General features: G+C 46.5%; 1 protein-coding gene across 1 annotated transcript in view; it reads right to left on the bottom strand.

The window, feature by feature from the left end:
- Positions 1-27,169, bottom strand: part of MALRD1 (MAM and LDL receptor class A domain containing 1) — a 2,333,045-nt gene that overhangs the window by 1,599,124 nt on the left and 706,752 nt on the right. Inside the window, exon 13 of the mRNA XM_086939858.1 lies at positions 24,059-24,480. Within this exon, the coding sequence (XP_086795984.1) occupies positions 24,059-24,480 (422 nt within the window). The remainder of the gene's footprint in view (positions 1-24,058; positions 24,481-27,169) is intronic.

The following is a 27,169-nucleotide window of genomic DNA, read 5'->3' as shown; positions in this document are numbered from 1 at the left end:
GCTATTTTACTCTGTATTTATTCATTTACGTATTGTGGTCCAAAGGGGTTAGAACACTTTACCACAGTAATAAAACATGGTAAAGTGATCAAACAATACGATTGATACCGCACATATAAAGCAACCAATTAACTATCACAAAGGAATCATATGTATATGTTGCAGTGCTCTTCATCTCATAATGCCCAAAGATTATGGTTGCCTCTTACTGTGTTTCTTAGACAGGTTGGTGCTACTTACTATATTTCATAATGCTCCTACATTTGTCTGAAAATGTCATCCTCCGTAATAATTGTATTCTCTGTCCTTTTTTCTGATTTATAAGGCATGTTATAGTATTTCAATATATGTTGAAGTTATATTTGCTTATATTGATATAGTCGATAATGTACATTTTCTTGTCAGTATATTTATACTTAGGAACTTTCTTTGTTCTTCCCTGCCTCTCTACCTTCTTTCCCTTCCCAAAATCTACAAAGACTATAGTATCCTATAGGAGATATACTGTCGGTACCTGTTTGCTATTTTACCATTCACATTCATGTAATACTATATTATTATACTAAATAAAATCTTTTGAACACAAAAATGGGATATTTACAATGGACAGAGACATACTTATCAAATAAAATATCAGAAAGGACTCCAGGTGGGAAAATATGCAGAAAGCAGGCATGGGCAGGAATCAAGGCATGTTTGTAGGTATGAGAAATTGAAAGTTTGACAGCCAAAAGAGAAGGGTTAGTAGCAGTCTGCAAAGTGGCAGGAAAGATAAGAATACTGCTGAGGGGGTAGGGAAGAGAAGAGGCTAAATGCCAGGGAGGATCGTGGAGTGAATTAAAGGGAGAGGCCACTCGGTCCAAACAGAAATGTCTATGTAAAAGAAGACATTACTGTCTTTTCCTGAAGGTAGCTAAAGATGATGTAGAGGAATATGGAAGGAAATGATATCTTGAAGAAGCATTCTCACTGATTATGAAAACTCATAGCATGACCTTGTGCAATAAATGTTATTAATGGGATGCGATACACATGGTGCTTCGATCAGCGCCTGTATATAATACTATGTTACACACACTGCAGTTTCTAAAGGCCATCTATTGCCTTTGAGGTGGTCTGCTGGCGTAAATATGCCTTGTCTCTTCATCAGTAGCAGATGCTACCAGGCAGTAGTGGTGAGGCAGGGAGGAGCTACAAACCAATGAAAGAAAGGGAGATAAGAAAAAAGAAAAGTAATTCACTTATCATACCGGCGGCCGCCTCTCCACCATCCTTTTCTGTCGCAGGTATCCAAAAGCACACAGACTCCCCTAACCAATCATGATGCTGCATTACAGCAGCGTGGTGATTGGTCCGAACACTGTGGTTAGGTGCTGCATATTCTCCAAGCATACTATGCAATACAGTCAGTAGAGAACATGCAAAGTGCGCATGACGATTTTGCCAGACGAAGACAGCTAGCCAAACAGTCATGCGCACATAAGAGAGTGCCCACCCCTCCCCCCCCAGCTCTGTGGAAAGCACAGGCCTGCCCGCACCTTAACGTAGCCAATAATGAAAAATAAAATGATAATAGCATTCTTTTATTATAATTTTGTTTTTCCTGTGGGACGATGCTCCTCCGCCTTAGCGGAGGAGCCACCCCTGATACTGGGACCATCGGTCAGGTTTATTAGCATCTGAAAGCTTACCTAACCTTCCAAACATCTTTTGGCTGGGCAATTTGTTCCGGGCCTTTTCCAAACGAAAGCAAAACAGCAACTAAACATCTCACAGCTGTTACAAAACGCTGAAAGAGGTGTGGTAACAGACACACAATTCATCATTACAAAGCAGCACCGGTTAGTTTAGTAGATTATCACAGGAACGGATGAGCTTTGGTTTTTTGGGGAAAATTAATGATGAAATATGTAGCACTCTTCATATAAATAGTGGCTATTAACGTTAAATGTTTGAATTCCTTCTATGTATGCAGAGCAAATTGTTGCTTCGACAGTCCCATTGTTCATACTGTTATTATGTGTTCTATAAATAAGGATAATGCTTCTTTTTCACTAAATATAGGAAAAACATCAGTAGCCACTCTCTTGGAACAAATTGAGAATAATAATCCGCTTGTAAAAGGCTTCTGGGAGACTAACAATAAATTGAGTTTACACATCTGGCATTGCTGGGCACTACATGGGACGGATTGATTAATTGCAGGCTGTATATATACCTTAAAACATAGCCAAACTTAATTATTATAGCAGTGTAACCATTTTTAGCCTCGGAAACGTAGAAGATGGGACTAAATAGACTAAAAAGTGAACACACAAAAAAGGACAAATAGCATTTTCTGGCTGCTAAAATGTTGTTTTCAAGCAATAGTGGTGTGGGCAATCTGCCTATGCTCAAAGAGCTGGTCTGACCGGTCAGTGTGTGGGTTCCGTTTTTTGCAGTTGTAGACCTCTTTTATGGTCTGCTGGGCAGTGTTATTTCTTTGCTATTGCAACAAATATTACATGCAGCTAGCACACATGCTGCAGTCATATATATTTTGCCAAACATGTTTACAGCTTGTCTTTTCACGTTCAAAACAGTCCTGTTTTTAAAATGTGGGTGTTGGACCGGCCAGCCTTTGGGTAGTTTCCCCACAAACATTTTGCCTACTCCCTTTGTGTTTGCTGAAATTCATTTGTGTTGCCTATAGGACTGTGCAATTTATCACCGCTAATTAGTGTAAAAAGATGCGTGCCCTCTTCTTAAAACATGGTAAAACTGAGCTATACCGAAATTGCACACTTACTTTACTCATAAGTCTTTAGTAAAGTGGTACCATGGGTCTGTAAATTAAATGCTACTAGTGGGCCTGTATTAGTGTATTCGGGGAAACCCAATAAACCCTTGTAGGCTTGGGCAAAGTAGATGATTGAGGTGAGGAGTGTTTACAAGGGATTTTGTTTTTAGACTAAGTACATATGATTTAGGCAATATCACTTCTAGGGTTCATAGATCAATTGAACCTAATTGTATCCATAGGATAACTAACATGTTCCAATGTTGTTCAAAATTATAAATTCAATGAAGAGCAAAAAGAGGAGAAATTAGGAAAGCACACAGCAAACTGATTATATATGAAAAAAAACTTATATTTGAAAAAATCATGGGGATATATAGGAAATAATCCAGGTATAAAAGTTATGAAAAGCTGTACATATAAATTCACAGGTCAGTTTCACAACATATCATCAACTCCGTTAATTAATGAAGAAAATCCAATTCATAAATGTAAAAAGGGTTACTTACAATGCACAAATGCTGTGGAGATGATGTTTTTGGTCGACATTTCAGTCTTCCTTGTTGTCATCTATGAGACCATCATCAGGACTATTGTTTTTTCAAAAAGAAATCCCCTTGAAAGAACTGGGCACAATTGCCAATGGTCTTCAAACTGAACGATTATTTTCTCTTGATTCCAGAAGATCTGAAGTGGTAATACTGAACACTCAGAAGTACAGGAGTTATTTAATTCCAATGTAGCCGCAATGAAGAGGCCAAGGTCGTGGTATTAGTCACACGATCGGCAATTAAACCTTCTGCAGTGTCGAGTAGACCAACTAGTGTGCCTGTAGCACACAGTGTGCCACCTACTTAAGTAGCTTTGTAAAACAAGTGGAAGTGGAAGCATCTCAAACAACTGCCAAGTGGGCATGGGGCTCTCCCCTATAGTGGCTTTGTTACGCAATGAGGCTGGAGTTTGTCAGTCAGTCAGTCAGTCAATCACACTCACTTTATTTGGTTACTTAAAACCGTAAAAGTACACTACAAAAATCATTTAAAAACAGCAAAAATGCAAAGACAAAGTTCATTTTGAATATTCCTAAACACCGTAAAATTTGAGAATAAAAACATCTCCATAAATATCACATAGAAAAATTGTACCAATTCCTTTCAAAGTTAATCTTATACACTCAGAGCATCCAATGAAGCATTAATTTCCGTATAATTTGTAAAGTTAAAAAATATTTCATAACTTAAGGCCCCGTTTTTACTTTTCTCTAACTGCCGCAACTAAAAAATTTGCAATGTTAAAAGTTTCCCATACATTGTTCAACATTTGTAAATATAATAGGGCAGGCCTTACCTGCACAAAACCCTTGATCTTTGAAATAGGAACTAAGAAACGTTTACGGATATGCAGATAGTAATCGCAAAACATGATACAGTGCAAAGTGTCTTGGGTGGAAAAATTATCACAGGAACAGGGACCCAGATCTTTCGTTCTTTGCCACCCCTGTGGTTCTGCCAGTAAGAAATGCAAATGATTAAATCTGAATCTTGTTAAAAGAAAGCGGCGGTAGGGCTTTGTAACTTTGTTTAAATAAGGTTCTATTGCTGGGTTTGTTTTCAGGAGTGAATGGGCTCGTACCATGGGTTTCATCAACTGTCTAGTCCCTCTTTCGGTTTGTATCATACATAGGAAGTGTTTCATGACCCAAGAATCAAACAGCTCTGGGTGCCCTAATTTCAATGATAACTTCTTGACATAATCTAACCAGGAGATACGGCTTACTCTATCCAGGGTTAAACAGTCCCGAACAATCTCACGGTTTTTCTCTACATCAGGATTGGTCCAGATCATTATTGAGTAACGGAGCGGTATCAATCAGATCTGACACAATTCAATACCCAATTCCTGATGGATAATATAAGAAGGTGTTGATTGCGGTACTGATAAGAAATTTCTAAGAAATGTATTCTCTACTATTTGGAGGTCCTCAGCCTCCTTCTAGCTCCATATTTCAGACCCATTGTTAGAGACAGCAATACATTTCACTCTATATATATTTAACATGGCTTGAACCGGCATAGCCCCTAACCGGAGTGCAAAATCAAGAACCGTTACTGTTGATTTTACCATAGCATTTCTTTTGGCTTTCTTTCGCAATGTCCTTGTACCCCTTTCATCAAACAAGACCCCTAAGTACAAAAAAGAGGTCACCCTAGATATTTTGGTTCCTTCACAATAATGCATTTAGAATTTTGGGGGTCTGGAGCCCATAATCAACCTGTGAGATTTAGTAAAATGGATGCTTAGATGCAACAAACCCATAAAATCTGCAAAGGAATTTAGGAGAGACTGGAGCCCATTTGCTGTGCATGCTAATAGAACAGCATCATCTGCATATATATGTGCTGGGATTGACTGCTCCCCCACTCGACTTATAGCCTTACAGAATATACAAAAAGCAGAGTCTAGATTATTAATATATAAAGTAAACAATTAGGGAGTTAAAATGTGTCCTTGTCTGACGCCTCTTAAAATGCGGATACTCTGCATATAATTATCCTTTTGGTCGGACCTCACCTTAGCGCTGAGGTCCCTATGCAGATCGGACAAAAAGTTAACAATATTCCGGTCCATTCCCATTTCAAGTAGTAAAACCCATAGTTTGGATCTGTTTACTGCGTCTAAAGCCGAGGACAGATCTTAAATACCAGGTGTAGTGTAACCTTTTAGGCAATGGTGTATTTCACGGCTAGCAAATGCAGGTTTAATCAATGATCCATGGTACCTCTACCTTTCCTGAAACCATACTGCAAATTTGATAATACATTGCACTCTTCCAGCCACTCTATTAATTTACTGAGGATCACTCTCCCTAGTACTTTAACAGCGGACTCGATCAGTTATATTGGCCAGTAACCTTGTGGATCTCCTCTCTCCCCCTTCTTGAAAATGGTGGTAGACTGGGACCAAGATCTTGGCAGGCCATACAAACAGGCCAAATTGAATACATGAGTTAATATTTTAGACCACAGTGATGCATTTAACTTAAAAAGGCCAGCCAGGACACCGTCTGGTCCCAGGGCTTTGTTACTTGTCACTTGTGATATTGCCTTACCTACTTCTCCTTCAGTAAAAACCATACTATCTGCTTCCACAGACACATCCAGTGACCGGACACTTATTCTTCCCTCACCATCCTGGTCACCATACATAAGTTTAAAATGCATTGACTACTGCACCTCCGGTATATTGCATTCTAGTGGGCAGTTACTAACACCAGAGAAAAATGATTTATTAACAATGTCCCACAACCTTGCACTATTCTTAAGGACATCCACTGACAACAAATTGTTCCATGCACCTTGTTTAATTTCTGCTTTGCGAATTCCCACAACATGCTTACACGTTTTCCTAAGTTCAGCTATTAGAACTTTATCTTGGGATTTTTGTTTCAGGGCAAAGACTAGATTTTGATGGGCAACAGAGCAATTATGCTCAAACCACCTCTCTCCTCCCTTCCTAATTTCCCTTGTTGGCTGGGAGAGAGATCTGGCCACCAGTTTACAAATCCTTTCATAAGCTATGAGGATTTCTACCTCCTTCTTCATACTATTTAGACAGAGTTCAATCTCCTTTGTCTTTGTCTCCAAGGGCCTAATTCACTAAAGTAAATTTACATGAGTAGATTTATGTATCTACAGATATGACTAGGTGTAAATCTTTCCTCTTTCACTAGTCATCATTTCTGAGCATAGCTTTACTCTTAGATGTAGACTTCCATGTTTCCATCCCCTACAAGGATGGGGTTGAGCCTCGGAAGGCTGAATTGATATGCATAATGTTTAATATCACTAACTTTTCACATGTTGGAGGAGATCTCCGTCACTGGGGGGAAGTATCCCAATGTGAAAGTATACGGACATTTTTGTGCAAAATATGAAGGGAAAATAATAAATGTAATTTTAATCTTGAACTAATAAAATTAAAATTAAAGCACATAACCTAATCAAAGAAAGTGTGTATAAAATTAAGGATAAGTTAAAAATATTAATTTTGAAATATAAGTTGTAAACAATAAAATAAAAATACTCAAGCTCTTTGACATTTCTAGTTTTTCTGAATGCGTAGTAAAAATATGTGGTTAATATAGAAGGCCCACAATTAATTCAGTCTAGGTTTTTATTTTATTATTATATTCAGGATTATCGAGGTAAAAAGATTGAACCAGCATTTCCACGCTGTGAGTTTGGCATTTTCTGCTGAACAATGTTATTCACCTCTCTCGGGTTGTAAATATGAAAGGTCTACTTGTGACAGTTTCTCATAGAGCTCTTTCCACATACCTAGCTCTTCTGTTACCTTATCATCTGTGCATACCATTTGCATTCAATTTCCTCTGGTAGAAGCGTTTCGATCACATGTTTACGTCAGCAAACACACTGGGGCCAGAGGTGAGCATTTAGAGATCCAGCCTAATCGCCCCCAGACACAAATGAAATATAACATAGACTTCTCTCTCTAGACAGACTCTGTATGCTGGCAAAGGATGGTTTGGAAGCTTTGCCCTGGTCTGTCTAAGGTGGCGATCTGAGGTTAGCATGCCCCATCCTTGTGGATGCTGACAACAATGGTCAAAGCCACGCTGACAATGAACCAGCGTTTGTACAACTGCATTTATGTATTTTATTTTCGTTAGGCACCCTAATTTGATGGTTACAAAGCCTATTTGGTTGGGGGGGTGGGCCTATTTAATAATAAAAGTAGGATTATTCCCCTGAAAAAGGTTATTTTGACAGATTGAGGCTATCTAGGTAGGCCGAAGCCACGTTTTGTCATCTTAGTGGATGGCATTACACACAGGCCACAAGTGACATTGTCATTTTCCATGCCAGTGGTTTATTTTCCTACACTATATTCTACAGCTTTTATAAACCGTGAAGTAGGCTTTTTAGGAGTAAGCACATTTAACGATATTTTAGCATTCAGATCACAAACACTCGGGCCTGGGCTGCAATGTTCCAGTGTGCAGAGTTCAAAAGCCACCAGAACCAGTCAACAGAAATGAAGCATTAACTAATAGCTGTGTCAAATGTCAAGATATTTTTTATTGATTGCATTATTTTCAAGAAGGAATCAGATCTGTTGTTTGCATACTGCATGACTTTAAACTCATTCTCTAATTCTTGTTCCTTTTTGTCATCTTTATGTCCTCCATTGTCTTTCTCCCTCATTTTAGTCTTTTATTCACACTTTATATCTCATCTTCTTATTGGCTGACTCACGGATTCCAACACTGTGCTGTAAGGGAGGCTTATTTGCAACTGGACCTACATGTAAGTCACCCTTCTAGGTGACACTTTGCCATATCTGGTATATTCAGCCAGTCCTAGCTTTTATCAACAGCACTTTCCACGCTAGGATCACGAAACCCTTACTTTTGATGATGAATGCCAAACTTCAAGATCCCTGGTCAAAGTACAGCTCACGATACAGCCACAACTAAATGAAGGTGTAACAAATACCTGACTCCCAGCCTCTCTGAACATGCAACTCTCTACAGTAGTGTCAATGGGAATGTTCAAGAACGTTTTCTGAATTCCATTTGCAATATTGATCAGAACAAGTGTGGATGGAAGGCAAATCGCTTGCTCAAGGGCGGCTCCTCCGTTAGGGAGGAGGGGCGTTGCCCCACTGCTTTCTTGCAGTGCGAGAAGCAGCAACATAAAATGGTAAAACAGCCATTTTATGTTTCTGCTTCCACGGGAGAGCAGAAGAGCCTGGTTGTGGGCAGGCGGGTCTGCTGGAAATCAGGGGAGGCATGGCTAGCCCAATGTTATGTAGCCCACTGCATGCAACCTACATAGAGAAAATGGCCATAGAGAAAATGGCCTCCCGCTAGGCGCCTGGCTGGGAGCTGAACTCTTAGCGTTGGACAAAAACTCTCACTGTATTGTCCAAGTGGCAGAAAAATACTTAGGGGCAGATTTACAGGCCCATTGCTCCTCATTTAAGCCGCCGCTGCGTCACTTTTGTGACGCAGCAGTGGTGCAAATCCAGCTCCATGGTGCCGGGGTACTTACAAAGTGACGCATCTGGGGGATGCGTCACGTTGTAATGCCCTAAGCCACATGTAGGCGGTTTCTGTGGGGGGTGGGCGTTCCGGCGCAGGAACGCCTCCTAAAAGTGGCTGAGTGAAATCTACAAGATTTCACTCAGTCACTTTTAGTCCCATGCTGGGCAAAATCCTGCACCTGCCTGAAGCAGGCATAAGGATTGACGAAGCATTAACTAGATAGGGCCCCCAGAGCATTGCTGGAGCTGCGTCGCGCTTGCGACGCAACTCCAGCAATGCGTCACTTTTACGGCACAGATGCGTCACGCATCCCTGCCGTTTTTGCCCCATGGTGCGCCGCATTTACAATGCGGCGCATCCATAATGGCGGAGCTGTGGCGCACAATAACTGGCGCATCCCTGCTGATTTGCAGGGATGCGCCAGTTATTGTAAATATGCCACTTAATACCATCTGCAGTGTGACGTAACGGTCAGACCTGCCAACGATGAAACTGGGAATCAGGTTCAAGCCTCGGGGTCGGCTCAACATTATGTACTTCTGGGCAAACCTCTTCCCTGTGTCTACCAAAAATTAGTGTTTAATGTAACTGGTGCTCATGAAAATCGCGCCAATATATCTTCGCGTCGAATTTGCTCTGTATTAAACTGCAAAATAAAAAATCTTTTTAGGGTGACTAACAGGCAAAGTATTATGTAACGTGTAGTTTATTTTCCCCGTTATAAGTAGGAACCTGTTAGTTCCACAATGCTGGGCAGTTAGCGGGAGAACAACGACTTATCGAAAGTCATCATCCTCATCTGGAGTATATAAACCTCGATGGAGATACTCCAAGTCGGAGGTGTGTTCCACCTGTTTCCCTCCTTCAACCATTAACACAACATCAGGGCAGAAGGGCAGAAGGGTAGAAGGGCAGAAGCCATAAAACATTTAGGAGGGGATTTCGAGCAGCATGGGTATCATGCGTGTGATATCACAAAATGTCACATCCCAAATTACCTCATGTTTCTAGGTTTAATCGGAATGTAAGATTGATTTCAAAGCATATACAAATCATAAAATAACGAAGAAGCATGCATACCTGACCGATAAATGTCTAATTAAAGAATGGCAATATTGCTTTCAAAATCTGTTCTCTTTACGCAGTCAAACTAAAGTTAGGCACTCAAGCTCAGGGGCCTCAGGGTGCTGGAGGAGCTAGGCTACCAAGGTGAGGAAACGCGTCTCTCTGGGCTTGGCTCTCCACATCACGTTTTGTGCTGCACAGTTGTGTTACCTTCTCTCTTGTCGGCGTCGTGCTCTCTTGTTGAAGCAGCAGCATTCCCTGATACCAGCAGCTATGCAGGAGGCGGACATCGCATTTCAACTTGACTGACAGGGGTATGGGGAATATTTGAAAAGCTCAGGGCATGTCTGATTTCACACAATTGAAGGTCACCAGTCCGACCCATGGACAGATGAAAGTGTTGCACCGGTGTGGAGTTTCCAGGAGGTGCTGCCGCTCTGTGTGGTTGATTTTCGTGGGGAGACCTGGCTCACTGCTCTTTTGTCTCACACGGCAGATCACGTTGACCACTTTTGGGTACAGTGATAAGACCCCCCGGACATGGCTGGGCATAGTGCTAGCGGCTGGCTTTGTCCTTTTGTGCATCTCTTTCTGTGCTCTTCCGGCCGTGAGTATAACTAACAGTTACTGCTGGTGTCAAATGTACACAAGACATAGGCTATTGACACCTGAGTGCTGGCCCTCATGTGACTAGAAGCACACGTGTGAACTCCTGTTTAGCTAGGCTTCAAGGCCAGGCCACAGTGCCTGTCACTGCTACCCTTCCAGCCCAGCGAGAGAAGAGACCAGAGGTTCATTGGCATTGGTGGGCATATACACAATGCCCTTATCTGTGCCCTGCCAGACCATCTGCTCACTTCCCATGCAGTCTGCTACATTTACTTTTATGTATCTCATTCACCTGGGGGCTTGTGGCTTCTCTGTTCCATGCTTCTGAGCCTGGGAATGGGCAGACATCAGAGGAAACACTTAATGATTTATAATTTTATCTGTCCATGGGTGTTCCCTGGAGTCTCATATCTCTAGTGTCATGGCAGCAGTGATGGGCTCAGTATCTTCCTGTCTCCCCTTTCAGGGACTGAGCTGGGCTGTAAACTCTGCCAAGTCACACATGCTTATTTTATAGCCCTCTTTCTCAGGTCCTTTTAATATTCGAGAGAACAGCTGGACAGGGGCACATATGGCCTTGCCTTCACTGATCCCTTATCCACTGGTTAGTGGCTTACTTGCTCTACTAGTTAATGGTATCTCCGTAGTAAACCAGATACCACCATGTGGTACAGTTGAAGTAAGGTGATTGCCATTTTCTTGACATTTATTTTTAATGTGGGTCGGGTGGGACACCAGTCTATTTCAGAGTGACATTTTGTAGATAAATGTTAGTTTAAGTTTCATGCAGCATCCTTAACTCCTTAACCGTGGCTGTTATTTCGCCACAGTGCGGCAGTTCCGCAGAGTGGGTGGGCTGCGTCGGCTGTTGGCCGTTCTCATCACCAGCGAGGTAGTGCTTGCCAATGGCCGACGGGAGCACGGAAGGGGTTAAAAAAGTTACTTTTAGATCAAAACATTACCTCACACACATACGAGAAATGGAAGGGCATCACAGAGATAGATTATTTGCAATAATATTATTGAGCTGCTGTTGTATTGCAATATTGAAAACACATGTCATCACTATCCATGAATATTGTAGATGTACACATATCTAGAATTTTGGAGGAATGGCTATGCAATGCCAGCAACCCTTGACCTGCTGGTAGGTCGCTCCCCCACCGCACAGCCCTGCCTGTGTGCCCTGAGGCTGCCGCTGATGAAAAGTTGAGGCCCTCCTCCACTCACAGACTACCACCTGTGCCTCATCCCTGGTGACCAGTGGTAGGCCCTAGGTTTGTATCTTGTGCCTGTTTTGCCTCTGTCTCCCCCTTGTTGCCATTGTTTTTGCCCATTTCCTTCTGCCTGATTTTGTATCCTGTGCCCGTTTTTGCCTCTGTCTCCCCCTCGATGCCATTGTTTTTGCCCGTTTCATTCTGGTCCCCGCACCCGCCACGATGGCCACCACCGCTACGACCCAGCACACTCCATGCTCTTAACCCCGGAAGGACCCACACCTGCTTCAAGGCCGCCCTGAAATGCACACACCATCCCTTCACCTGCTGAAACTGCAGCTACACCAGCCTCAGAGCTGCCAAACAACCCGCTAAGAAAGAACTAAACCACCTCCGATGCATCCTACTGAACACCCGCTCCACAAGCAAACACGCCGTCGAGCTCTGGGACCTATTCTACACAGCATCCCCGGACATCGCCTTCCTCACAGAGACCTGGATGAACGACTCCTCTGCACCCGACATAGCCATAGCCATCCCAGACGGCTACAAGATCACCCACGGAGATCGCACCAACGGAGTCGGAGGAGGAATCGCCATTGTCCACAAGAACAGAATCAGGTTCTCGACCAGCACCAACGACACTTTCAGCTCCTCCAAACACATGCATTTCCAGATCCACATAGAACCCAACTCCACCCTCAGAGGTACCCTCATCTACAGACACCCCCGGACCCGGACCCCAGTTCAGCGACTCCATAGCCGACTTCATCAGCACGCACACCCTGACCTCCACCGACTACATCCTTCTCTGAGACCTGAACTTTCAACTGGAGAACAACAATGACAGTGTTGTAAATTGGCAGCAATAGGTTAGCATTTGCAGAAGCCATTCTGTATTTAGAAGTTATCTTATCCGCTGTGTGAAAGCTGTTGGAACTGGCCCTTCTTGCAGGGTCATCCCCAAACTTTTTGCTTCTTCCTCCCTTATTTTTCCTGACCCGTGGCTGTTGGCAATAGGACTCTGCGCACTTTACCACTGCTGATCAGTGCTAAAGTGCATATGCTCTCTATGTAAATTGTTATTCTGATTGGATATACATGTTTGGCATATTTGTATCACCATGAAGTCCCTAGTAAAGTGCACTGGGTGTGCCAGGGCTGGTGATGACAAATGCTACTAGTGGGCCTGCAGCACTGATTGTGCCACCCACAGGAGTAGCTCTAAAATGGTGTCTCAGGCCTGCCACTGCAGCGCCTATGGGCAGTTTAGAACTGCCATGTCCTCCTGGTCAGTGTCCCCACTGACCAGACCTAACCCTTCCCTTTTCGTGCACATCAGTCACCCCTATGGAAGGCCCAAGGTACCCCCCTGGGCAGGGTGCAGTGTATGTGAAAGGTAGAGCATGTACTAGTGCAGGTACCATGCTCTGGTAGTGAATCACAGCCATTTTCGTTTTTCACTATTGTAAGGCTATCTTGCTCCATAGGTTAACATGGGGGATGCTGGCTACAGTGGTTAACAGCATTTCTTCCCATAGGAACAAGATAGGACATAAGTATCTGGTATCCCTGAACTCAGAATTTAATAATACATCTTTTAGGAAAGGTGGTTTTTAAATCCTGTGTTTGAGAACAGCACTTTTAGAAAGTTGCTGTTCTCTTGTCTGACCCTTCTGTGTGCCTGGGCCTGTTTGTGTATTGACTGTCTGGTTTGTGAGTGACAGGGGCTGGGGAATTCCCCCAGAGGCTGGATGAGTCAGCACTAGGCTGAATGAAGCAATTGCAACCTGAGTGGTGGGAGGAGTTAGCACCTGGGCTGAATAGGGCTGTGCCTGCCTGCCACAATGCTGGCTCCACCTCCTGCTGGGCGGCTGAGGACTCTGCCCCTCACTCTGAAAGGAAAGATGCAGCCAGCAAAACAAAGTGCTCAGGATCCACCCAGAACTGGTTCAGACCGGGCTCAGGGCCCACATGCACAGAGAGAACAAAGACTTTAGGGGTATAAGTACAGGACCCCTGACAACAGAAAATTAGATCATCCTGGAAAGCAAGAAGGAACCTCTGCCAAGGAGAAAGCTGACTCTGAAGAAGGAAGACTGTCCTGCTGTTGCTCTGCTGGACTGACCTGCTGTTGCTTTGCTGCCAAGGAGAGGGGAAGGACTTTGCTGTGAGCTGTGTCCCCTGTCTTGTAAGGAATCTCCAAGGGCCTGAGAAGAGCTGGCTCCCTGTTTCGAAGTCCCAGGAACAAAAGGACTTCACCCCCAGTCTCCCTGAACTCTGCTGAGAGAGTTCTGTCCTTCCTAGAGCGCTTGATCCAGTTGTGGGGCCTCTAGAAGTTGAACCTGAGCTGGGAAGCTTGAGACTAAGCTGAGAAACTTGTGAAGCTGAAAAGTGTCGCATCGCTCGCTTGCGGAGCGCATCCCCGACAGTGCGAGAAGTTTCCCACCGCTACGAAGGTCGAGATCGGCGCAGCGCCTGACATCGCTGCCGGAGCCGTCGCACCCTTCGTTTGCGGGACGCACCAGACCGGTGCGGGAGAATCGAACATCGCTGCGAGTGTCGTCGCAGAGCCTGTCGTCGCTGGGTGAGATCGCCGCACCGCTTGCTTGCGGACCGCATCACGTCGCTGCGAACACCGTCGCAGAACCATCGCATCGAGGAGCTGCGAGAGAGAGGATCACCGCTGGACCGCGCATCGTCGCCCCGGAGATCGTCGCAGTCCCTACGAGATCATCGCATCGTGCCTTTGCGAGAACAGACTTCCCACGGAACCTACGCACCGGAATCTACGCAAGCCGCCTTCCTCCCCATACAGACCGGATTCGTCGCAACACGCCCGCTGCTGCAGCGGGGCTGTCGCATCGCCTCCCCAGGGTCTCAGGAGTGACGCATCGCTTGTTTCCACCGCACCAGCTTCCTGCTTGTGGAACTTTGTTGCATCTAAAAGGTACTGTGAGTAAACGTGACGCATCTGTGAACTTTTCACGCATCTGTGGATTATTTTAACGCAACTTAAAGAACTTTGATTACAACCTGAAGAACTCTTTTGAAACCATATCCTTGAACTGCGTATGTTGGATTTTTGCCGTTTTGGTCTTGTGTAGTTTAGAATAAATATCTTTATTTTCCTAAACTGTTGTGGAATCAGTCTGTGGTGTTTTCACTGTGTTACTGTGAGTGTTGGTACAAATACTTAACGCATTGCCTCTGGTTAGCCTAGACTGCTCAGGCCAAGCTACCTTGAGGGCGAGCAGGGGTTATCTGAGAGGGTTATCTCCTTGTCCTGACTAGAAGCAAGGGTCCCTATTTGGACAGTGGTACCCACCTCTGCCAACTAGAGACCCCCAGTTCTAACATTGGTGGTCAGGCGGTGGGATTTGAACTTGTATTTGTACTTGACCCACAGTAATTGGTGTACATCACTAGTGAGTGCAGACCACTACGCCACCGCATACTACATTTTTTATTTTTTGGTTCTATTTTTGATCGTAACCCTGAAAGAATCCAAGCATCATGTCTGAGAATGGTAAACCAGCAAGTGATGTTGCAGAACTGGAGTTTGATATTGAAATGTTAAGTGATTACAAAGTAGGTCAACTCAGGCAGTTCTGCAGGAGCTTTGGATGTCCCATGAAGCGCAGCTCCAGGAAGGAGGAGCTACAGGAGGCTGTAAGGGCCTGGTGGGAGACCAAAGAGGCTGGGGAGACAGATGATGCAGAAGTGGATGAGGATGCACAAAGGGATGGTTTCAGGCCACAGGATCTGCCTGTGTCCGGAGCAGCCTCAAGGGCTGGCAGCAACCATTCAGCTGAAAGTTTTTTTCCAGAGGAGTTGGAGGAAAACCAAAGGGCTAGAGATCATAAATTAGAAATGTTGAGGCTTGAAATGAAGATGAAGCAAATGGAAAAAGAAAGGGCGGCGGAGGAGAGCAAACATGCCCGTGCCCTGGAGGAATTGAAATTGACCTTGGCCCATGAATTAAGAATGAGGAAGCTTGAGTTGGAGCTCAAGATGCGTGAGGCTATGAGGGTCTCAGCTGAAGAAGAAACATGGGTAGCTCAAGAAGTGAGCTTTGCTGAGTTGGAGGTGGAGTCCAGCTCAGATGGTGGCAGCAAGATTATAGTTTCCAGTGCTGCGAGAAAGGTACAAACACCCAGAGATGTGGCGCCTGACTTGAGGGAGGGGGTCAACATACACCAGGGGGTTCAGGTTTATGATGTAGTTCCAGTGGAGTGCAGTGTCCCTGAAGTAGATTGGGGGACTGGCACAGGGGACCCTATTCCCAGTGGTGGGAGGGACACTCTACTGACTCTAGATGAGAGGTACAGGGAGAGGGGTTCCCCCGTGGTAGAAACCTTGGTGTGTGTGAGTGAAGACCAGCCAGAAGAGTGTGGGTTGTGTGACAGAGACAGTCAGATACTGTCTTGCCAGTCTCAGGAGAGTGGTGTGGAGTACTTGTGTGAGGCACTGGAGGGTGAGGCAAAGGGTAGCTTGGTTAACAACTGTGGGGGGCTGTGTGATTCATTTGATGGAGAGCATATTTTAAGTCCCTGTTTTCCAGAGCTATGCCAACACCCGGTGGAGTGTGAGTTCTCTGACCCCAGAGAGCTTGCGTTGGAGGCAGACCTCTTGGTGAATTCCAGAGAGTCTGAGGAGGCATTGGGGAGTGATCCCAAAAGGAGTGGCTTAGATATCTTCCAGACCTGTGAGGTGGAAGAGGTTCAGTGTAGCCCGGTTAGGTCCCAGTGTAGTGGGAGGGGTGTAGGGGCTCATGTCCGGTCTCAGTGGAGAAGGAATGAGTGTGGGACGGTGTGTCTCACGGTGCCCGAAACCCAGTCTCAGGGCCTGGAGGGTTCCTTAAGGGAACACCAGGTTGGGGACCTAGACTGTACTTGTAGGCCATTTGAGGAGGATCTCCCAGTGTCTGTTGAACGGGGAGTGCCTGTAACCAGGCCTCCATCAGTTCTGGTGTTTGGCAGTGCCGCTCCATTTGGGAGGGTACAGAAGTCCAGACTGAGGGGTGAGAGGGGGAAGGAGTCCCCAGTGGGAGAACCAGTGGGTCAGGGACCAGTCAGAAGGGCTGAGTCTCCCAGGAGTGACCATGGTGACACCACTTCTGTCCTGGGGGATCTTCCCGCACTGTCAGGTGGACAGGGGTCGGGAGATCTGCGCCAGGCAGACTGTCACAGGACACATGAGTTGTGTGTCACCCTCAAGGGGGTACTATGTGAGTCCCCAGAAGTCCTGGCGTGCCACGCAAATGCACAACTGCAGGTTTTGGTCCCTGGGTTGGGAGATCAGGTTCAGGATCTGCCTGACCTGGAAGGGAGGAAATCTGTAACCAGTGTCCTGACCAATATGGTTCCCAGGGGTACCCCTCCAGTAGGGAGGGTGCAGCGCTCTGGAAGGGGGTGCAGAGGGAGGGAGCACTCGCCTCTGACCCCGGTGCAACCTGAGGGGTTAAACCCTAGGTTGGGAGACCAGTTGCTGGAGGGAGGTCCTGAACTGGTAGGAAAGTTGTGTTCTTGGTTGTCTTGGTGGACGGATACAGGTCCGGGACTGGTGGGTCAGTGCCAGAGTGTCAGACCTGAACTGACAAGAGAGAGAGTGGACAAAGGGTGCCAAGCACCTGGGGCTACTGCCCCCCACCCTCTGATGCCACAGGGGTTTGAGAGCCATGAGAGGCATGAGGCCTGGGTCTCATCCCTGATCACTGTTGGTGGTCACTGTGGCTTGCTGTTGGTCTGTTGGGACACACCTGTGAGGAAATTAAGGTTAGGTGCTGCACAGGTGGTGTCCACAGGTGAGGTGAAGGGTTCCATTTGGATTGGCATGGTGGACCCTGAGAGTATGAATAGAGTGATACAACTAGGTTCAGGATGGCGTAGAACAGGAATAGTGCCCTGCTGTTTGGGCCAGGTTCCGTGTTCTATCGCCTTAAGCAGGGAATCCCATCGAGGTATCGTTTGGTCTACCCTGGCTTTAGGCTGGAAGGGGGTTGTGTTGGAACTGGCCCTTCTTGCAGGGTCATCCCCAAACTTTTTGCTTCTTCCTCCCTTATTTTTCCTGACCCGTGGCTGTTGGCAATAGGACTCTGCGCACTTTACCACTGCTGATCAGTGCTAAAGTGCATATGCTCTCTATGTAAATTGTTATTCTGATTGGATATACATGTTTGGCATATTTGTATCACCATGAAGTCCCTAGTAAAGTGCACTGGGTGTGCCAGGGCTGGTGATGACAAATGCTACTAGTGGGCCTGCAGCACTGATTGTGCCACCCACAGGAGTAGCTCTAAAATGGTGTCTCAGGCCTGCCACTGCAGCGCCTATGGGCAGTTTAGAACTGCCATGTCCTCCTGGTCAGTGTCCCCACTGACCAGACCTAACCCTTCCCTTTTCGTGCACATCAGTCACCCCTATGGAAGGCCCAAGGTACCCCCCTGGGCAGGGTGCAGTGTATGTGAAAGGTAGAGCATGTACTAGTGCAGGTACCATGCTCTGGTAGTGAATCACAGCCATTTTCGTTTTTCACTATTGTAAGGCTATCTTGCTCCATAGGTTAACATGGGGGATGCTGGCTACAGTGGTTAACAGCATTTCTTCCCATAGGAACAAGATAGGACATAAGTATCTGGTATCCCTGAACTCAGAATTTAATAATACATCTTTTAGGAAAGGTGGTTTTTAAATCCTGTGTTTGAGAACAGCACTTTTAGAAAGTTGCTGTTCTCTTGTCTGACCCTTCTGTGTGCCTGGGCCTGTTTGTGTATTGACTGTCTGGTTTGTGAGTGACAGGGGCTGGGGAATTCCCCCAGAGGCTGGATGAGTCAGCACTAGGCTGAATGAAGCAATTGCAACCTGAGTGGTGGGAGGAGTTAGCACCTGGGCTGAATAGGGCTGTGCCTGCCTGCCACAATGCTGGCTCCACCTCCTGCTGGGCGGCTGAGGACTCTGCCCCTCACTCTGAAAGGAAAGATGCAGCCAGCAAAACAAAGTGCTCAGGATCCACCCAGAACTGGTTCAGACCGGGCTCAGGGCCCACATGCACAGAGAGAACAAAGACTTTAGGGGTATAAGTACAGGACCCCTGACAACAGAAAATTAGATCATCCTGGAAAGCAAGAAGGAACCTCTGCCAAGGAGAAAGCTGACTCTGAAGAAGGAAGACTGTCCTGCTGTTGCTCTGCTGGACTGACCTGCTGTTGCTTTGCTGCCAAGGAGAGGGGAAGGACTTTGCTGTGAGCTGTGTCCCCTGTCTTGTAAGGAATCTCCAAGGGCCTGAGAAGAGCTGGCTCCCTGTTTCGAAGTCCCAGGAACAAAAGGACTTCACCCCCAGTCTCCCTGAACTCTGCTGAGAGAGTTCTGTCCTTCCTAGAGCGCTTGATCCAGTTGTGGGGCCTCTAGAAGTTGAACCTGAGCTGGGAAGCTTGAGACTAAGCTGAGAAACTTGTGAAGCTGAAAAGTGTCGCATCGCTCGCTTGCGGAGCGCATCCCCGACAGTGCGAGAAGTTTCCCACCGCTACGAAGGTCGAGATCGGCGCAGCGCCTGACATCGCTGCCGGAGCCGTCGCACCCTTCGTTTGCGGGACGCACCAGACCGGTGCGGGAGAATCGAACATCGCTGCGAGTGTCGTCGCAGAGCCTGTCGTCGCTGGGTGAGATCGCCGCACCGCTTGCTTGCGGACCGCATCACGTCGCTGCGAACACCGTCGCAGAACCATCGCATCGAGGAGCTGCGAGAGAGAGGATCACCGCTGGACCGCGCATCGTCGCCCCGGAGATCGTCGCAGTCCCTACGAGATCATCGCATCGTGCCTTTGCGAGAACAGACTTCCCACGGAACCTACGCACCGGAATCTACGCAAGCCGCCTTCCTCCCCATACAGACCGGATTCGTCGCAACACGCCCGCTGCTGCAGCGGGGCTGTCGCATCGCCTCCCCAGGGTCTCAGGAGTGACGCATCGCTTGTTTCCACCGCACCAGCTTCCTGCTTGTGGAACTTTGTTGCATCTAAAAGGTACTGTGAGTAAACGTGACGCATCTGTGAACTTTTCACGCATCTGTGGATTATTTTAACGCAACTTAAAGAACTTTGATTACAACCTGAAGAACTCTTTTGAAACCATATCCTTGAACTGCGTATGTTGGATTTTTGCCGTTTTGGTCTTGTGTAGTTTAGAATAAATATCTTTATTTTCCTAAACTGTTGTGGAATCAGTCTGTGGTGTTTTCACTGTGTTACTGTGAGTGTTGGTACAAATACTTAACGCATTGCCTCTGGTTAGCCTAGACTGCTCAGGCCAAGCTACCTTGAGGGCGAGCAGGGGTTATCTGAGAGGGTTATCTCCTTGTCCTGACTAGAAGCAAGGGTCCCTATTTGGACAGTGGTACCCACCTCTGCCAACTAGAGACCCCCAGTTCTAACAAAAGCCATTTTGCATTTCTGGCAGCCATTTTGTTTGCCATGTGCTCGCCGTGTGCTCTGTCCTACCTTTCTGTTAACTGCTCTTGAAATCTGCCTAGAGACAAACTATATTCAGCATCTTCCACCTTCGCACATGCCCTGAAGGGCCTAGCTAGTAGAATGCACCTGCTTCTCTAGTATAACTGTCATGCTATTTTTGCTGCTGTATGGAGAAGTAACTCTCCTCCCACTTTGTTGAGCAAGTATATCTTGTATACCCATATTAGTCGTTTTGTATGCTTACATGAGCCAGGACTGCCCCTTGGTCATTTGCTTACTATGTAACCCGAAGCATATATAAGGCCTCGAGTTTCTGTACTCCTCAGACTGCCTCATTCAGTTGCTTAGGCTTCTGTGTGACGTAGTATCACTCATTTGAGTTTAATAAAGATGCTCCTTTATATTTCAGCTTCTGTGCCAATTTCTTCTTTGTTGGTTTAAAAGGACCAAGTATCAGTGGGACCCCTAGGAACCTTTTTTTGATTTCTTCAACAGCGACTGAACAACCCTGATCAATAACTTCGCCAACCTTGGACTGAGACAACTCATCACAAAGCCCACCCACTCCGCAGGCCCCATCTTGACCCCATCTTCTCCGCCAGCCCCCACATCGCCTTCAGCCACACCACCAAACTACTCTGGACTGACCACCACAGCATCCACTTCTCCTTCTAGAAACCCACCATACACCGCTGCACCCAACAGATCCCCTGCCACTGCTGGAGAAAAATCACTGAAGAGCAAGTTCATACAAAGATCGCTCTCAGCCCAGCCACCGAACCCTCCAACACAGACGACGCTGCTCGCAACCTCAGATGCTGGATCAAAGACTGCGCCAACACCCTCACCCACACCCTCACCCCGTTGAAGAAACCCCCCCACAGAGACACCAGCGGGCCAGCTGGTTCACCCCAGAACTCCTAGCCTCCAAGTGAGCCTGCCGGTAGCTGGAGAAGAAATGGCACAACGAACAGACTCCGGACAGAGACAAAGCCCACAAGTATGCCACCTGCAACCACCACCACCTCATCAGGATGGCCAAGAGGACCTACTTCAAGGACCGCCTCAACAACAATGCACACAATAGCAAAAGCTCTTCAACATCGTGAAGGAACTCTCCAACACCAACAACATCCGCCGTCGCAAGCCCTGTGCAACTCCCTCTCCACTTTCTTCCACCGCAAGATAGCAGACATCCACGACAGCTTCAACTCCCAGACAGCCCCACCAGACAGCAACACAACAGTCTCGCCGCACACCATCGACCACGACCCCCTGCTAGCCTGGAATAGCGTGAGCATTGATGACACTATCAGGACCATGAGCACAATCCACTCCAGCTCCCCATCAGACCCATTCCCACACCACATCTTCAACAAAGCCAGCAGCTCCATCGCACTCCACCTGCGCAAAATTATAAATCTCTCCATTGAGACAGCGACCTTCCCAGAAAGCTGGAAACAAGCCAAGATCAACGCCCTGCTCAAAAAACCCAAGGCTGACCCTAAAGAAATCAAGAACTTCCGGCCCATCTATCTGGTCCCGTTCCCGGCCAAGGTCATCAAGAAGATCGTCAACAGACAGCTAACCCGATACCTGGAAGAAAACAGAATCCTGGACCCTTCCCAGTCAAGATTCCGCAGCAACAACAGCACCAAGACTGCCCTCATTGCTGCCACTGACGACATCAGGATACTGCTGGACAACGGTGAGACCGCAGCCCTCATTCTCCTGGACCTTTCCACCGCCTTGGACACCGTCTGCCACCGCATATTACGCGCACGCTGTAGGGATCCGAGACAGATCCGTGGAATGGACCACCTTCTTCCTTCCCAGCAGAACCCAGAGCATTCGCCTCCCCCCATTCTGATCCGATGCCTTGGAGATCATTTACCGTGTACCCCAGGGCTCCTCCCTCGGCAGGACACTGTTTAACATTTATATGGCCCTGCTCGCACACGTCGCCCGACAGCGCAACCTCACCATAATCTCCTACGCCGACGACACTCAACTGATCCTCTCCCTCACCAAGGACCCCATCACTGCCAATGCCAACCTCCATAAAGGAAGAAGGCCGTCGCTGACTGGATGAAGACCAGCAGACTGAAGCTGAACACGGACAAAACAAAAGTCCTCATCCTCGGCTCCAACACCTCATCCTGGGACTACTCCTGGTGGCCGATGGCACTGGGGGCAGCCCCGACACCCACCGACCATGCATGCAACCTAGGAATCATCCTTGACTCAATGCTCTCCATGACCAAGCAAGTCAACGCCATCCCCTCCTCCTGCTTCAAAACCCTCCGCATGCTCCGCAAACTCTACAGGTGGATCCCGACAGAAACAAGAAAAACAGTCACCCAGGCCCGAGTCCCGACCAAGCTCATCAAACGACCATACACAATCAAAACGCTTTGGCACGACTGATCATCGACGTACCATGCCACAGCCAGAGCCACATAACCCCCCCACCTGAAAAACTTGCACTAGCTACCCGTCAACAAGAGGATATCCTTCAAGCTCCTCATCCACGCACACAGGGCACTCCACAAGAGCAGCCCAGCCTACCTCCGCAAACGACTTTCCTTCTACTTCCCCAACAGCCAGCTCTGCTCCTTCGACCTGGCACTCACCACCGTCCCGCGCTTCTGAAGGAACACCACCGGCAGGAGGTCCTTCTCCCACCTCGCCGCCAAGACCTAGAACACCCTCCCACTGAACCTTCAACAGACCCAAGACCTGTTGACCTTCAGGAGGCTACTCAAGACCATGGCTGTTCGATCAGTAGCGGCCTCCCCCAGTGCCTTGAGACCCTCACGGGTATGTAGTGCACTCTACAAATGTAATTGATTGATTGATTGACCTGGTAAAAGAAGGCATGAAACAGCTGAAACTGCACCATATATTCAAAGCTGTTCCTAACAGGGACCAGGGGCCCCCTAAATATGTGTCGCTGAGGGCCCCCAAAATCCGTAAGATTTCCCCGTTTACCCACTCTTTTAAAAGAAAATTCTCAGGGGAGGATCCCCCCGAACCCCCTTAGGTTGTTCAGGATCGCTCACTACACTCACTTGCTGCAGTGAACTCCCACACAAATTTTACGCCTCACCACTTTCAACGTCACCAGCCACCTCTGCCCTTGCTTGCCCTCTGGTTTGAGAGCATGGCAAATGCTTTAAATGCTGATACCACTGGAAATTGTGAATTCTTGAGCCACCTTTTGGAATTCTATTTGTGATTCTGTACAGTAGGTTTCTGTAACTGATTTACATGAGCTTAGCTTTGAATTTGTAGTAAACCTGTGCCTAATCACATCTCCCGATTTAGAGTTTTACTATGTGGCCAAATGAGTCACACAGTAATTGTCACATTGCAGTTGATCCCGATTCCTTTTATTTCTCAGGAAAAGGGAGAAGGGGCCCAAATATGGTGCATTAGCATATGTGCAAGAGGGCATTGCTTAAGGTAACAATCCCCCACCCAAATAGGTTTCACCATGGAATATTTATGTACCACACACACATCACAATATATATTTCCAGGGCATGGCTACAGCTTATACCATCTACATCCAAGGCCTAAGTAAACATCTGAAACATTCCGTACACTCCCATTATATTGCAGCAAACCACATCATTTCTATATTTTATTATTATTAGCATGTGATCTTAGTAGATGGACTCACAGTTCCATTATTGACTTCAAAACATAAATAAAAAAAAAGAAAAGAAGCTCTGCCTGGCAGCTAATGGCTTGTCATGACTTCAAACACAATGGACCTGCTAATGTTTCAGTGTATCATTCATGTTCATTTTTATGGGAGTTGCATATTAAAACTGAATTAGTCCTACCTGGAATGGCTGAGAGCTGGTGATGTAGATTGTTTTCTTGACCCATCGGTTTCCTTTGCCTCCAAATGTTTGCCATAGCAAGATGCCTTTTTCATGCCTGTAAATCCTTTTGTAGACGGCTAATGAGTAAATGTGTCTCCCAAACATATGGTAATAGAAGCGGAAAGCACAGCTCTGATTTTCATCATTAACTGTGGCCTCAAAGTTTGGACTCAGCAACACAGCTTCATCTTGGAAGACTTGTGGTTCCGATGACTCTATGTAGAGATAGTGTCCTTGAACTGTCCCCAAGGTATGATCCTTCATCGGGCCTGTGTTGGGGGTTGAGGTTGGGCCACTAATCAGGGACCAGTCGAAGTTGTCCTGAGTGTCTTGCATCCAGTTGCATAACCCATTCTCGAAGCTGCACTGAAGATCAAGATCTGAAAGTGATCAATGTTTGAACATTAGACAGAAAATGAAAATATAAAATGAAAATATAAGTCGACCACCATAAAATAAAAAAAGTAGTTCTTAGTCAAGTTGGGCTATTTTCACTTTGTTTAAGTCCTTTGTACTGACAGCTAGCATTTTATCCAAAAAGAACAAGCACTTTGGCACCCAGTTTACATCAGGAGGTGATATTTAATTAAGGGAAGTCCTAGGTTGGCAGTGTAAGTTTATTGAAGCAACACATTTTTAAGCACAGTTGTTAGATCTGTCATCCTTGGCGTTGTTCTCCCCTAACTCTTTGCCTTCATTCCTCATGTTTTGCTGGCTTTGTTTGTGCTGGCTTTAGGACTATAACCTAGTGCTAAAGTGATTGTGTTGTGCTCTCTCCTTAAATGTGATGTAACTGGCTTACACCCATTGGGAAAATGACATTTGCTTGTAAGCCCCTAGTAAAGTGATACTACATGTAGCCAGGGCCTATAAATTAAATGCCAATAGCGGGTCTGCATCTCTTTTAAAATGTCTTATTCCTGCCATCGCAGCCAGTGTGTGCAGTTTTTAAACTGCCAAGGGGACTTGGCAAAACAAATCTTTTGTCAGGCCTATACCTTCCTTTTTAATACATATAAGGTACACCTACGGTAGTCCCTACACAGCAACCTCCAGTGTATTAAAAAAGTTGGACATGTATTTTGTTTTTATATGTCCTGGCAGTGAAAAAAATCCTAAATGAATTTTTTACTAATGCAAGGCCTGTCTCTCTCATAGGATAACATTGGGTTACCTCCTTACCTCGAGTCTGGAGAATATAAATGCACTCTTTAATGGTAAAGTCACAATTCGGAAAATGACCCTTTTAGAAAGATGGCATTTTTTTGTCCTAACTATTTGGTGCGCGCAGCCTGATCCAGGTTCACATACTAGGTGCAGCTGGCAGTTGGTCTTTGTGCATTGATTGGGAAGAGCTGTCACCTACCAGACTTGCACATCACAAAGGCTCTGACTGAACACTCTCAGAAAGGCTTTGACACTGGAATGTTGTGATCCTAGACAAGCGGGGGCTGAGACAGGGTGGAAGGGGATGCCCAAAACCTCAGGGGGGTGGAAAAGCTTCCTCTACTTCAAAGTGGGCACCAGGTATAAGCAATAAACCCTTAAACCCAACTCTTCAGTACACTTCTGGACAAGTGGAAAACTCTGCCAGGAAGAAAATCTGCTGTGCTGCTGGACTGCTGCTCTACTGTTGGGACCTACTGCCCTTCTGCCTCCTTGCCTGGGTGAGATGCACTGGACCTGCAACTCTAAACCCAGGACCCCAGAGTGACTCCCAAGGCTAGTTGGCTGGCCTCCCAATCAGAAGCCTCAGGGTCAGAACAGGCCTGGAAATTCCTTGAGCACAGCACCTGAAATTACATCTGGGTGTCTTCCCAAATGGTGCTATCCCAGTTCTTGAGCCTTGGAAGTGAGCATGAAGGTGGTTTACCAGCTCATATGTGTATTCTAAAGAATCTGCGCATCCTCTCTGTGGTGCATTTCCAGCAGAACTGGCACATCACCTCTGAAGTGATGCCTTGCCTCTGCTATGCAGACTTCCCAAATGCAAAGACCTTGCACCAACCAACACAGCCCTAAAGAACCGCTGCTGTGCCACGCATCTCTATGGAAGGACATCCCCTCGCTCAATCAAACCCCTTGGAACTGCCGCAGTACCATGCATCTCCTCACCTCGACCTTGCAACGCATCCTCAATGTGGTACTACACATCTCTTTGCAACCAAATTAAGGTACTGTGTTCAGTAGACCTAAATGGGACCCTGTCACAGGCCCGCCCTCCATCGCAGTTGGCATGAACTTGTGACTCTGTCCTGGTCCAGAGTGACCAGGTAACCACATTTGGTGCTTGGTGGTTTTTGGCGCTATTTTCACTCAAATCTTTGAATTTGCATGTCTCTGATTCTACTGATTAGATTTTTGTAATTTTGGTCTTATATTCATTAAAATGTATTATATTTTTCTAAATTGGTATGGATTCTTTCTTGTGTTGTGTTTTCACCTAATTACTGTTGGAAGTGCTGCATAGATACTTTACACATTGCCTCTGAATTAAGCCAGACCGCTCTGTGCTAACTCTGGGGCGGCTGATAACATTTGAAAATAGTGGGATGAGCTAAGAGCCACACCACTTCCCAAAAGACATAAATAAAACAAGCATGCAAAATAAACCCACACTAATCCTCCACTACTATGCATTACACTAAGATTATAAATAAAATAAATGTTACTTACCTGAGCTGCATCCTCTGTGTCCTTTGCTGTCTGTGGCTTTGCACACAAGTCAAACAGCTAACTTCTCTAAGGAATGCAGCTGCTGCTCTCATTGCTGTTAACCAGCATGAGAGCCATGCCAAGATTGGATGGAGCTTGCTGGCTAGACTATTTCAGGCCCTGGAGGCCTGTGCTTGTTCTCCTCTCAGCTGTCTAGGACAGCTGGGTTGGAGGCCAGCAAAGTGCACATAGCAGGCTGGCCATCGTAAGACAGCCTGCCAAATTGACTGGCGCACTTTGCAGTGTCTGGCCAGCCTCTGCTCTAGTCCTCCATGCTGCCAATGGGCAGCTAAGGACACGCCCCGCATTTCTCCCAGCTCCGGGGCCGGCCGACAGCTGTGGCGCGCTTCGTGA

The sequence above is a fragment of the Lissotriton vulgaris genome, chromosome 10 (genome assembly GCF_964263255.1).
Source record: "Lissotriton vulgaris chromosome 10, aLisVul1.2, whole genome shotgun sequence".
Taxonomy (NCBI): Eukaryota; Metazoa; Chordata; class Amphibia; order Caudata; family Salamandridae; genus Lissotriton; species Lissotriton vulgaris.
Note: the sequence above shows the minus strand (reverse complement) of the source record. Positions and strands in the feature narration are given on the sequence as shown.